Source organism: Triturus cristatus, chromosome 1_2, assembly GCF_964204655.1.
Source record: "Triturus cristatus chromosome 1_2, aTriCri1.1, whole genome shotgun sequence".
In the NCBI taxonomy this organism is placed as follows: domain Eukaryota; kingdom Metazoa; phylum Chordata; class Amphibia; order Caudata; family Salamandridae; genus Triturus; species Triturus cristatus.
In genome coordinates this window covers 68,440,698-68,455,499 of record NC_140580.1, presented here as the reverse complement: position 1 = coordinate 68,455,499, position 14,802 = coordinate 68,440,698, and the positions used below count along the sequence as shown (strand labels likewise).

Here is a 14,802-nt window from a genome sequence, read left to right as displayed (position 1 = left end):
CAGTAAAGGTACCAGAGTCAGGAGAATGGACAGCGGCACAGGTGGGGCAGTAATGGTACCAGAGTCAGGAGTATGGACCGCGGCACAGATGGGGCAGTAAAGGTACCAGAGTCAGGAGTATGGACCGCGGCACAGGTGGGGCAGTAAAGGACCCAGAGTCAGGAGTATGGACCGCGGCACTGATGGGGCAGTAAAGGTACTAGAGTCAGGAGGATGGACAGCGGCACAGGTGGGGCAGTAAAGGTACCAGAGTCAGGAGAATGGACAGCGGCACAGGTGGGGCAGTAATGGTACCAGAGTCAGGAGTATGGACCGCGGCACAGATGGGGCAGTAAAGGTACTAGAGTCAGGAGGATGGACAGCGGCACAGGTGGGGCAGTAAAGGTACCAGAGTCAGGAGAATGGACAGCGGCACAGGTGGGGCAGTAATGGTACCAGAGTCAGGAGTATGGACCGCGGCACAGATGGGGCAGTAAAGGTACCAGAGTCAGGAGGATGGACAGCGGCACAGGTGGGGCAGTAAAGGTACCAGAGTCAGGAGAATGGACAGCGGCACAGGTGGGGCAGTAATGGTACCAGAGTCAGGAGTATGGACAGCGGCACAGGTGGGGCAGTAATGGTACCAGAGTCAGGAGTATGGACCGTGGCACAGGTGGGGCAGTAAAGGTACCAGAGTCAGGAGTATGGACAGCGGCACAGGTGGGGCAGTAATGGTACCAGAGTCAGGAGTATGGACAGCGGCACAGGTGGGGCAGTAATGGTACCAGAGTCAGGAGTATGGACCGTGGCACAGGTGGGGCAGTGAAGGTACCAGAGTCAGGAGGATGGACAGCGGCACAGGTGGGGCAGTAAAGTTACCAGAGTCAGGAGGATGGACCCAGGTACAGGTGGGGCAGTAAAGATACCAGAGTCAGGAGGATGGACCCAGGTACAGGTGGGGCAGTAAAGGTACCAGAGTCAGGAGGATGGACCCAGGTACAGGTGGGGCAGTAAAGGTACCAAAGTCAGGAGGGTGGGGCAGTAAAGGTACCAGAGGTAGGAGGATGGACCTAGGCATGGGTGGGGCAGTAAAGGTGCCAGAGTTTACTTCCAGCTTCCAGCTTTAAAGGTGCCATGAAAATGAGAGCTTCTCACCACGGACTGTACATCCCAAGAAGCTGAGAGGTGGAGGACTTAGGGTCAAATGCACAGTGAACAACTTGTTTTTTCCTGGAGCTCTCAGTACAGCCCTCCACACACACGCAAACACACAAACACACAAACACAAAGGGGTCATCCCATATGCTGCAAAGTAGAGGCCTACTGTGGTGTGTACACAGCGAGCCATGGGTCCTTTCTCCGTAACCCCCGCATATACTGAGAGAATACAGAAAGCCAAGAGGCAGAAAACAAGAGGTCTCTCTATGACTCTTGTGCCCCTACCATTGGTGTACACCATGAGGCCTGGAGTACGGAGCAATATCCGTATCTGTAAGTCATCCCTCCTCTGCTGGAACACTCTGAGCCATGGGACGTGGGGCAACAACTCCTCAATAAACCCGCCGACCTACACTGGGATAATAAAGTGACTCATGGGACAGACGGACAAATAGTTCCCATAAGGAATTAACCTCCCTACATGGGTCTGGGACAAGGACCCTGAACTCCCTCTATAACTCTTATGCAAGGGACAGAGAGAACGATTAATCAACTATAACCTTCCTGCCACTATGCCTTAATGAAAGCTGCCAGTTTTCTCAATTATTCGGTCTCACTGCACTTGTGAGAACCATGAGCGACCAGCTCGAATCCAAGAGCACCCTCTATATATATGTCACCATACAGGGGGTAAACAGCAGGCCAGGGGGTAAAATCAAACTGCCCTCTGAGTAAGAGTGACCCAAACACTGATGGATATCATGGATCTGAGAACATGAGCTCCTTCACTTCCCCACTCTCCGCATAGGGTGGCCATCTCCATCCAGGTCATTACAGACACTTTTTCCAGTCCTGGACTTTTGTGTAACAGCTTAATGTTGGGTAATTCTGGGATTTGCAGTCTTGGTTTGCTTTCACTGAACTAATTACATGAGCACACCTGAATTCTGTCATCTGTAGATGAAAAGTTCAGGACTGGAGCAGGTGTCCATAATGACCCGGAGTAAGGAGGTCCCTTTACCGCCCCACCAGAGGTGCTTTGGGACTCACTCAGCAGAGTAATCACTCACTCAATAACCCCAGCCTCCACATTGGGAGCAAAGGGAGTGCTATCCGTCTTCATTTGCTGTTAAGTTCCTCACGCGGAGACCAAGAGCCCCAGCAGCTGGGACACTTTGAAGGTGGCGTACATTGCCGTCCCACATTTCACCCAGCAAAGCAAGTGAGCATGACATTCAAGACCAAGTCTGGAAGAGTTCTCCCACACCACAAAAGATTTAGAATAGATAGAGTGGCATTTTTAGAGTACATTTCTCAAATTCATCTGCTAAAAAGTGACAGGTTTTGCAAGCACTTCTCAAGGAGGCCCTTATGAAATATTCCAGTACTTTCATGACTTGCCAAGCAAGCCTGACTCTTCACAGGGATAATGGAGGGGAGTGTGTTTGTCTGTCTGTGAGTGCCTGTGTATGTGTGAGGACTTGGTGAGTGTTGTGCCCACTTCTCACCCATGTAAAAAGCCAGCCCTCAAATAATGGTGGTAAATCCTTACACTTTGAGGGCATCTATCTGATGATGCGTATTCCCCACCTGGGTAAAACGGTGGCCTTGGTACAATGGTGGCAATACTTGGCAACTTGTGGGCATCCATGGCACGATGACCACAATTTGTAAATTGATGGTCCAGGCACAATGGTGGGAATTCATGGCAACTAGTGGGCCTTCCTGGCATGCTGCTTATCCCTGACAATATTCTGCCTTTGGCATTACAGTGTTTTTTCCTGGCATATCATGTGAATCCATGCCATGATGGTGCCTCTCTCTGGCATAATGGGGATCCTGACAGAATGCTGATAATTGTTGACCTTTTGTGCACATTAATAGCACAGTGCTTTCCATCCATAGGCTAATGATTGTCCTTACCATGCAGGTGGTCATTCTTGGAAAATTGTCAAGAAACTCAAATAGCCAAACTGTGAAGGTGGTTATTCTTGACAATTACTCCACACTGGTCCTCACTCGTGGCATACTGGCCACTCTGGCACAATCGAGGTAATTCTTGAAATATTGTGGAAGTCCGTGGCACAGTGATGGTTCTATCAGTATGGTGTTAATGATTACTATATTGAGGGCATATTAGTGTTAATATTGGAGGCAGCCATGGCACCCACACCGATTATAGTGTTAGCCCTGCATTAAGGTATATTGTTAGCCCTGCATTAAGGTATAGTGTTAGCCCTGAATTAAGGTATATTGTTAGCCCTGCTTTAAGGCATATTGTTAGCCCTGCATTAAGGTATAGTGCTAGCCCTGCATTAAGGTATAGTGTTAGCCCTGAATTAAGGTACATTGTTAGCCCTGCATTAAGGTATATTGTTAGCCCTGCATTAAGGTATAGTGTTAGCCCTGAATTAAGGTATATTGTTAGCCCTGCTTTAAGGCATATTGTTAGCCCTGCATTAAGGTATAGTGCTAGCCCTGCATTAAGGTATAGTGTTAGCCCTGAATTAAGGTATATTGTTAGCCCTGCATTAAGGTATATTGTTAGCCCTGTATTAAGGTATAGTGTTAGTCCTGAATTAAGGTATATTGTTAGCCCTGCATTAAGGTATATTGTTAGCCCTGTATTAAGGTATAGTGTTAGTCCTGAATCAAGGTATATTGTTAGCCCTGCATTAAGGTATAGTGTTAGTCCTGCATTAAAATGGTAATTAATTATAGATAGTGGCTATGTATGGCATGATAGTGCCTACAATAGCATAATAACGGCCCTTTCTTAATGGTACTATATCCCAGTACTCTGTGGGCACTCATGGTGCGATTGTCCCAGGGCACAAATGTAAATATTTTTTAACACATATGGCCCTATTCGCAAAAGTAAACTTAAAGCTGAATAAATCGACACATGTAGATTAAGTTTTACACTTTGTAGTAACTTTATTTCTCTATGTTATTCACCATTTCCGAGTATAAAATTCTGACAAAACTTAGACTTACATTTCTCTACCCCCTCAGTTTGGAGAGTGGAGAGTGCATAAATGTGATTTACAAAAATAAAGTTACTACTGGTGACTTGATGACTGTATTTTACGTTCCGCACGCTTGACGGACACCACTGCACAAGAGGCGCAGCTCGCAATGCGGAAGTGATGGAAGAGGCTGAGACATCTACATGTAGGACCCTACTAAATGTACTATGGAGGGCAGTTTGTGGATAGGTCCCAAAATATCCAAGTAAGCTCGAGAAGACAGGAACTAGTTCAAGTAAGCTTCTGTAACAAGTTTGCTTGTGTGCATGTTTAACCAAACCATTCTAAAGCCTAGGACAGGCATGTCTGCACAATGCCTGGAGTTTGAGGAGAAGGTTGGCCAAGGTGAAACGTATTGTATTTATGATTGCGTGTTCGAGATGTATAGCTTCTTTCTATATATTCCTGCTACATCTTCTTCATCTGCCCTTTATGTTCTTCCATTTTTACAAAATGCCCCTTCTGGGTTGGAAGGATCTTAGTAAAGAAGTAAAGAGCATACCTGTCTCCATTCGGAGACCAAATGCAGCACAGGCACATACAAGATTACACGGCTCTCAGAGGTCTAACACATCTCACATGCACTCACCAGTCAAACTCACAACATTGAACATGAAGGAAGAAGCATTACCACCAAAACAAACTAAAACCTCCGGAAATTAAAAGCAGGCAGTGGAGGAGCACAAATGGGGAGGGTAAGCAGAAATGAATGGCCAAAGAATGGGATAAATTGGGTTTTAAAAATAGATGGCGAGTCCAGTGGAACATCTTTATAAAAATGTGAACTATGTGAAATATTTGGTGGAAAAATCATCGCACGAAGCGCCTTATTTATAGTTGGATATAAATGGAGTTGTCTAATGTCTACAGAAATTTGGGGGCATATGTATCAACATCACCATTTGCGATTCTCAAATAGCGATTTTTAAAGAATCGCTATTTGAGAATTGCAAAACGGGATGTATTTAAAAAATTGCAAACTTTTTGCGATTTCTTAAAATTCCTTAATTGCGATTAGCAAATTGCGAAATCGCAATTAAGGAATACCTGCCCATTCATTTCTATGGGCCAGGAGACCCATAGGAATGAATGGGAAGTAATTCTCAAATAGCGAATCGCAATTTGCTAATCGCAATTTGAGAATAATTTAAAAGGTGCAAGGGTGTCATGATGACACCCTGATGCACCCCTGAAATGAGCGTGTGTGTGCAAATGGCGCACATACATGCCCTAAGGGCATGTATGAGCGCTACGTGGCACTTTGTAAAATTCAAAAAAGTGCATTTTGAAAGGAAATCGCAAATTACCACCAACTGGAAGTTGGTGGTAATTTGCGATTTCCTAAGGATAATTCGCACAACTTGGGTGCTTTTTACATATCATTTAAGAAATCGCAATTTGCGATTTCTTAAATGCTTACGCAAAATTAAGAAATCGCTAAATTAGCAATTCCTTAATTTAGCGATGGGATTTGCCTCATACATCCCGATTACCGATTTTTTAATCGCAAACGCTGTTATTTTGCGAATCGCAGCGTTTGCGATTAAAAAATCGTTTGATACATATGCCCCTTGATTACCACCTCGCTCGTAACTACGGGCTCTAGTGCTGCATTGAGGAAACCCTAGTTCAGCGCTTGTTTTCTACGCCCATGTACAGATGCCGTGGCGCCCCGGCCTGACCAGTCCCTGAATACTCTTGGGTGATGTTCCTTAGTGACTATTCTTAGTGTGGTGCTGGCTTCAGGCAACTCTAGGATTCTTTTTGGATTGCTGTCAATGTGACAGAGACCTTTTACCCACTCTCATTTCCTTTGGGCATTTTGTTTTCCATCCTACATTTTCATGCCTTAAACCATGTTTCTCCATTTTTAACTTATTTTTGTCAATAAATAGCTTTCTTTTTTGAACTAACTTAATGTAATCATGATGACCTTTCTTCACCTACCCACACCTACATACATTACTCAGAGGAATACATAGGTGCTCCATACAAACCACCAATGTTGTATTCAAGGATGCTCTTGTTGAATATTGTTTAGCTCTGAAGGGGGCAGCATGAAAGCTTAGTCACAACTTATAGCCTGCTGGGGAAACTTCGCACAGTACTTGTCCAAAAATGTAATTTATTATAACTGCAAGGAGAGATTGGATTTAGGAATTGACAACATTTTGCAAGTAAGCTATGAATTGTTGGCTTAGTGGTGTTTAGGATATCTGAACAAACATTCGAAACATTTCAACATTGTGTTTCTTATAAACAGAAGTGAGCTTAGATACTGCAACTCAAATTAAAACACACGATTCTTATGAACTAAGAGACCCCCCAAAGATGTTCTTCTCCTCACCCCTCAGAACTAACCTTTGACACTGTTTCACACTTACCAAACCGCTTCCTGGTCCACCAATGTGGCTCCTTCAGGAGTGAGAAGCGCACAGATGGGTGCAGACTTAGCCGGTTGAAGAGGTCGGTAGTACCACACTTGGGCTGGCCAATGATGTAGAAGTGGGGGAGGCAGCGCAGACGGAAACACTTTTCCCCACGCCAGAGGAGGTTCTTCCAAAAAACCTTACGCAGATACTCGAAGAGGCTTCGAAAGCGGGTGGAGTAGAGAGCGTAAGCATTGGAGCTGTATGGATCTGCACTGACGTTCCCCCGGTACTCTTCATACCAGCATGGGTTTTCAATACTTGAAAGAAACCTATTTGGTATTATGGAGAAGATCTGTAGAGGAAACAGGAATTGATCATACGTTATCGAAAAGTGGAGGCCCTACAGAGCCTACCTTGGGTTCCACATGAATATACAGAGAACATAAAATCAAAATACAAAATAAAAGCAAAAGAAACAGCCAGGATAACATCCAAGAGTAATATTTTGAAATAGCCACCAAACAGAAAATCACATGTACATGACACAACAATAATTGCCCCAGATTCAGTTCTCATGGCTCCACGTGTGAATTCACAGGCGTCACAAATGACATCATCAACAAGATCACTGGTGACATCACAAATCACATCACCGCTGACATCCCTAATAACATCACTGAATCAGTTAGCGATTGGTTTTGAATCACCCCATTTCTGGAAGACTTTGCAGACCAGCCTTGCTCCCTGACTGACTTGATTGGCTATATAAGACACACTACACCAGTCAAAAAGTCTCTTCTATTCTGGGGCCATAGACATATGTACATATTAGCATAATCACTGCAGCCTGGTGGTATTACATTCCCTTTTCCTCTATGGGAGAGATTCCCTTCATCCCACAGGTGTTCTTTTAGGATCCTCCTCCCTACCCTCTGCTATAACATTATCTTGGCTTTTTGGAAGTTTGTTTCTGGTTTTTGTCCTCAGCACCTCAGTTAGGCTGCTTGGGTTCTGCCCTCTTATCTTGGATTCTCCCCTACAGACTTTCCTAGACAGGCCGATGAAGAGTCACTGTTTAGTGGATTTGCTAACCTCCGCAAGCGCTGTGCAATTAAAGTCTACAGTATGCAGGGGCAAATCTGAATATTGTTGTCATTAGATTGTGCAATGCCTCATAAGTTGTTAACTTTACCCCAGCCCTCCATGGATTTCAGCACAGTGTCCTGCCTTGATTTTCAAGGTGGGTGGACTAGTTGATACTGACCTAAATTTGCTCCAGTACTTTCCAGGGTTCAGCCCAAACCTCCTCAACAGAGCTTCTTTCATGTCAGGATAATGTGTGCATTTTCCAATATACAAGGCTACAACTGTGCTTTAACCTTATTAAGCTAATATTCCTATTATAGCAGCACCTTAATGCTCCTTCGCATTCAGGTACAAGGGATCAAAGTTGAAAAATGTTAACCACTGTAAATAATTGAATTTCTTTTCCAGCAACCGTTTATATAGTTCATAGCTCATCATAGGACCAAACAAGATTTTGGGTGCTCATATCATTTTTACCCCTAATACCTCTATTCTCCTCGTCGGTGTTTATACTGCCTAGATATTTAGGAAGCAAAGAACAATTATTCCATAGAGGTGCGTAAATATTAACCTATGGAATTTTAAAGTCGCTAGCTGTATCCCGATAAATATAGGCCAATGATTGAACCAACTTCAACATTACCTGCTTGAAGTAAGTTGGGTGAAAGTATCCGACCTTTTCCTCCTCTCTAAACAACAAGGCAATAGCACATTATTGAGATGCAACACACTCTAATATCCGATTAATGTGTGACCCCAATGCCATCTGAAGGTACCTACTACAGGAGAACCCATGAGAGAAACAGAAAACGTTGAAGAATAGACCCTTTCAGGGACATTCATACTTTACAGAACCAACAGCGGGAAGTTAACCAAATTCTTCAGCCTGCCAAAGAGATTTACAAATCAAATTCCAGATTGTATGAGAAGAGATGATTTGATCCTGAGATACCCAATCATGTTTGCTGTACAAAACTAGACTTTTCTTCTTTTTTATTGTTATTAAAATCTTTGCCTTTCCATATTTGACCACTGATTTCAATCGGGCCCCAAATTTCTCGGCATCCTCAAATCGTGCAACATCATTAGTAAGGAAGGTGAAGTGATTCTAAAGAACAGCAACTGAATAGAGCCTGATGTTCACATGAGAACAAACTATCTTAAAAGGGACTCAAGAGAAAAAAAATTAAGAGAGCTAAGGGTGCTGGGTGCCGCACTCTTAATATAGAAGACAGGTGAAAAAGTCACATTCACCACTACTGCAGTAATTAGAGATATGTTATTATTGACGGATGGCAATCATAAGAAAATTTGGCAAGCAATACATAGGGCGTCCATAAGTAGCACCATTGGACCCCGTTGAATGGATCCAAGTGAAGACCCAGTACTGCTGGTGTGCACAAATTGTTCGGTTGTCGTGTGCCTGTAGTATTTCTGCTAGAAATGAAAACATTCTGTCCATAAAGATCATTCAACTCAGAAACAGACTTCGCCAATTCATGAAGATTGTTGCATGAAGTTCCCTGCTCAGGCCAGTAAGAAAAGGGTTTACTATGATAGCTTCTTTTTTTCAAAAAACAGTTATATTAGCTATTCCCCAAGAACAGGCAATGGATTCCATTCCATCTACAAAATAAATTAGTTGGTTAATTCTTGAAAACACCTGTGGAATGCTTTCAGTTCCAGCTGCCTGCTCAGATGACAACTTGCATATAGATTGTACTAATTACTTCAGTGACACATCCTCCCCTCACTATGTTATCTCATCACCTCCCCCCCCCCCCACACACACACTCCCCTGGCTGGGAAACCATTTAGGTTGATGCTGACATATATTTTGCCTTATTTGTTTTTGGGTGCCCCTTATATCATCCATTTGCTACTTTGTTTCGGCTCTGCATGTTTCCATTCATTTGCAATTGCTTGCTTAAATGCCATTATAATGCAAACACATTCATTATATATTTTTTTCCAAATGTTTTATTGATTTTCAAACTTTATAACCATGAGCACATGTCCAACTACGTTGTTGCACATCTGGATTAACAGCACATATGATACACTGAACGAGAAAGTCATGCAGCATCTAATAACATGATTGATCATAACTCATGCATTACATATATAGTGTGAATTATTAGGAAATCTTTAGTCCATATAGTCATGTATTTGTTCGAATATTAGGTGGTTAGGAAAAAGAATAAGAGTTCTATACTTTAATTTAAAAGTAATTCTCATGTTATTTCTCTCATCTTAAATCCTGATTATGAAGTTTATTTTTCTACAAATAGTTTAGAGTGTATATAAAAGCTGTCCAAAGCCCTCTTCACAGGCATTCCGAACAGCAGAGCAGCATGGCTACGAGCTGAGCCACACCAAGGCATTCGAGGCTGTTTAACATCCTTTCCTGCTAAGACATAACTTACCCTTATTTTTCAGACAGACCCACAGACTGGACAAACATACAAAGTTTAGAAATGAATATGTGTTGACTCTTTTGAAATACATATCCTGATTTGGCAGTACCTTTGAAGCTGAAAGATTAGGCATTTAGGGTTTCTAAAAATGCACGTATATATATTAAGTGGCCTGCTTTCATAGCATTTACATTCTGCGCTTATTCCCTCACTATAATATTATGAATTCCTGCAAGTTATGCCGCACAAAATTGGCGTGAAAAAAAGCCTTAAAAATAACAGTGTGGAGTTCTTGTATGTGGGCACTTGTAGTGAAAGGTTGCTCAAACTCACAACAAAAATAAATGGAAATGCCTGACAGGCTCTGCCATTGTTACATGCCCACTTCGTATTATCTCTAGGTAAGTTGAGGGAAATACGTGTGTCATAACTTTACTGTTACTTCAACTCACGCTTGGTAGTTGGTCCATATCTGCACTTGCCAAGACCATGAAGGATCTGCGGGGTTGTGTTTATATAATGGCCGGCTTGCAAAAATGTAACAATGATACATATTGCAACTCTTCCTGAGAGAGCCAAGTCCAATATCTAAAAGAGGACAATTTCTCTTTCCTCCTCATCCTCAAGTAGGCTATCCACATTGTCAAACATCATTGAAATCCTCTTCTTAGAATCCTCATCACTGAGCCACAGAGCTAAGACTTCCCTTTACTGATGCATCTAAGGAAAACAGCAATCAAATCCACAAAAATGATTCAGTGATTCAATTTAAGATGCTCCATCAGGCCTACTACGATAGGGCTCGCTTACATGGAATAGGTAGGGCGGAATCCCGTAATTGTCTACGCTGTACGGCAGAGCGGGGTTCCTTTTTACATACAACATGGGAATGCACTATGATTTGGGAGTATTGGACTGCCATACTAGGAGAACTAAATATGCTGAGAGACAACATACCAGTTGATCCATAATACATCCTCTGGGGTATACCAACTGAAATAGACCTTCCCAGGGCCAAGCTTTGTTTCAGTAACCTGATACCGACAGGTGCTAAATGAAAAGTGGCCAGGCGATGGGGTGGCATTGGAGCTGCCAACTATTCAGGAATGGAGATTGGGGATAGACCTCTCAATGGCGGCAGAAAGGGTCGCACACAGGGCCAGGGGCTGCCGAGGAAATTCTGTAAAATATGGGGCCCATGGCTGGATTATTATTGACAGAGACTTGGGAGACATGGAAAGTAATTTTTTTAATCACAAGGATACTCCACTGGGTGTGTGGAGGAGGGAACAAGAGGCGTGGGGTTCTAGGAGCTAGCAGCCTCCAATACTAAATGTTTACCACAAAAGAGCTGCTCCTAGTGTGATAACCCAAACGAGTTACAAGAACGTCGTGAGTGTGGGCATCTCACAAAAAGTTACGGACTGGTCTCACACACCACCTGGTGTCATGCTTCATCATTGACCAGTCCTCGCCCTCCAAAACCTTCGTTTGATGGAGGGCGGGCATACACTTGACGACAAGGATGCACTTCTAAGTGACTAAGTGGGGGCCCGTGACTATGTGAGTGAGGTTAAAAATCATTCGGGAGGACCGGGAGCGGACGTACAGGTTTCGGGACGCATCGATCACATGTTACAAAGAGACATAACTGTGGATCCCCTCCGCCCCTTCCCCCATGGGACAAGTTGTCCATTTAACTAGGGCTTCACCTTTGGAAGCAGTTCAAAACGGTGAAGTGTGACCACCGCCACACTCCCGCAGTGGTAACATCTTACCAACATTGGTAAGAACGGAGCCCCCCTTTTCTTACTTCTAGGTCCTGATGAATGCCATGGACCCAATTGGGCCGCTTGGGCAGAAACATGTCGACCATCCACTAGACGGTTGGGAACAATAATCACCCCAATCACCGTCACATTTACATTTTAATATCATATAGTTTTCATTCCACATTAAAAAACGCCTCTGACTACTATAATGATTTTTAACCTCACTCACATAGTCACGGGCCCCCACTTAGTCACTTAGAAGTGCATCCTTGTCGTCAAGTGTATGCTCGCCCTCCATCAAACGAAGGTTTTGGAGGGCGAGGACTGGTCAATGATGAAGCATGACACCAGGTGGTGTGTGAGACCAGTCCGTAACTTTTTGTGAGATGCCCACACTCACGACGTTCTTGTAACTCGTTTGGGTTATCACACTAGGAGCAGCTCTTTTGTGGTAAACAGACATGGAAAGTAAGCCACAGCACACTCACTCCCCTTATTTGTCACAGCCACAAGGCTGAGAACTACAATAGCTACAGTGAAATTGATCGCCGACTCTGAATTCACAAACACTGTTGTACTTGCGTTGCTTGGTCAATTGTGCCATCACTCCATTGTAATTATTGGTGTTGGTGTTGTTGAATACCAAGTTCAATGCTTAATAAAATGAAATAAAAAGTTTTTTTTAAAACATCCCATTATGGGAATCTCTCTTCTTCCCCAAGGTGCTTTTGGAATCCCCCTCGCCTGCCATTCATTTTAAATGTTTGTTATATATCCATTGAGGTGGGAATAAGAGCGGTGTGCAAACTGAAATAGATGCATGGTGTATGATCATGTGCCGATCCTTCTTATCATCAGTTTGGGGGACTAAACTGTAAAATGTGAAAATATAAAATACTGTATAAAACATATATCATGTATACCTAGCAGAAAATAAAGTGTATGATTTTTCAGTGGGAAAATGGAAGTGCCAATCATTAACCAGACCAAAGGGAGAGAAATAATCTTTCGTTAGTTTCTCGTCTTCACATTAGAGGTCATACACAAGAAAAATGGTCTAAGTAGAAATCCAAAGGACAGTTAAAGTCCACAAAGAGAATATAAAGCCTCACTAAAATGGCTAGTGCCAGAAAGACCACCATCTAAACTTTATTGCAGTCATAGTTAGGAAAACACACACACTTACACAGGTTTACCCATGCTATGAGGACTGAACCGGTCCTCACAGTGTGGGTTATACATGCCCACACACACACACACATATATGTTTTAGATATACATGTATGTGTGTGTGTGTGTGTGTGCCACCAGGTTGTTATAGTTAGGTCTGCTTTTCCGTAGACAGAGTTTCTTGGATTGCTAATGACTTTGAGCTTGTTTGACTGATCTTCACACAACTTTCCCCCCAAAAAGTTCATTCACCTCAGCTCTGTTTTGTAAAGTTTTGAGATGATCCATCAAGCGAGGGCTGAGCCAAACAGTGGGTTGCAAAATGCAAAATCCCCATGCATTTTCTATAGATTTCTTTAAGACAGGCTAAAGCGAACACTGCTGAAAAGAATTGCACCAAATTCGGCAGGAAGCTTGATCTTAGTCCGCAGGTTGTGTGTTTTGTGGTTTGGTATAAATCTGTTCAGTAGTTTTCAAGGTATTAAGGGTCAAAAATAATTATATATTTTGGCACCTGGGCTCGAGTCTCACATGTGTCCCACGAGAGCACGAATTCCAAAATGGAGACCTGCGATTGGTCGAGATGTGAGTTTTTCCTGTTAGCTTTCACGCTGTCATGGGATCAAGAGGATCCAGTGAGTCCCAAAAGAGTGATCAGTCTATTTGGCTGGTTGTTGTAATTTTAGAAATTAAATGACCACCATTTCTATTTACTATGAGAAATTGCAGGTTTTGTGGAAATTAAGTAAAAAGGCGATATAAGAGGGCAGCAGAAAAGCATGCTGTCCCCTAAATTTATCATTACAACAAACAAATGATGGACGGAATGCTGACAATGCATACATTCTCCCCCAGTCAAGAGATCTGGGTTAAATCCATCGTTCTTTTGCCCACTACACCACCCCAGTTCAGACATGGCCATATGCAAATCAGTCTTGACCCTGTGCCTCATGGGAACAGTCCAGCCCGAACTGCCAAGCCATGTCTTCCCTGGACCAGAATCAAGCATCCTAGGACCGGTTTCTGGCTATCAGCCGTCATCAGCCAGGATAGCTTGACTCCAGTGGCATAGTGAGCACGGGTCCCACGTCTGGGAATACCCATCCCACTTAGGGCGAAAAGCGTTACAACAAACAAATGATGGACGGAATGCTGACAATGCATACATTCTCCCCCAGTCAAGAGATCTGGGTTAAATCCATCGTTCTTTTGCCCACTACACCACCCCAGTTCAGACATGGCCATATGCAAATCAGTCTTGACCCTGTGCCTCATGGGAACAGTCCAGCCCGAACTGCCAAGCCATGTCTTCCCTGGACCAGAATCAAGCATCCTAGGACCGGTTTCTGGCTATCAGCCGTCATCAGCCAGGATAGCTTGACTCCAGTGGCGTAGTGAGCACGGGTCCCACGTCTGGGAATACCCATCCCACTTAGGGCGAAAAGCGTTACAACAAACAAATGATGGACGGAATGCTGACAATGCATACATTCTCCCCCAGTCAAGAGATCTGGGTTAAATCCATCGTTCTTTTGCCCACTACACCACCCCAGTTCAGACATGGCCATATGCAAATCAGTCTTGACCCTGTGCCTCATGGGAACAGTCCAGCCCGAACTGCCAAGCCATGTCTTCCCTGGACCAGAATCAAGCATCCTAGGACCGGTTTCTGGCTATCAGCCGTCATCAGCCAGGATAGCTTGACTCCAGTGGCGTAGTGAGCACGGGTCCCACGTCTGGGAATACCCATCCCACTTAGGGCGAAAAGCGTTACAACAAACAAATGATGGACGGAATGCTGACAATGCATACATTCTCC

At 43.7% G+C, this 14,802-nt stretch overlaps 1 protein-coding gene and 1 long non-coding RNA gene across 2 annotated transcripts in view; one reads left to right on the top strand and one right to left on the bottom strand.

Annotated features, from left to right (window-relative positions):
* The window catches only part of CHST15 (carbohydrate sulfotransferase 15), a 525,836-nt gene that overhangs the window by 134,241 nt on the left and 376,793 nt on the right, over positions 1-14,802 (bottom strand). Inside the window, exon 4 of the mRNA XM_085601655.1 lies at positions 6,551-6,890. Within this exon, the coding sequence (XP_085457781.1) occupies positions 6,551-6,890 (340 nt within the window). The remainder of the gene's footprint in view (positions 1-6,550; positions 6,891-14,802) is intronic.
* Positions 1-14,802, top strand: part of LOC146866811 (uncharacterized) — a 347,751-nt gene that overhangs the window by 7,230 nt on the left and 325,719 nt on the right. The window lies entirely within an intron of this gene.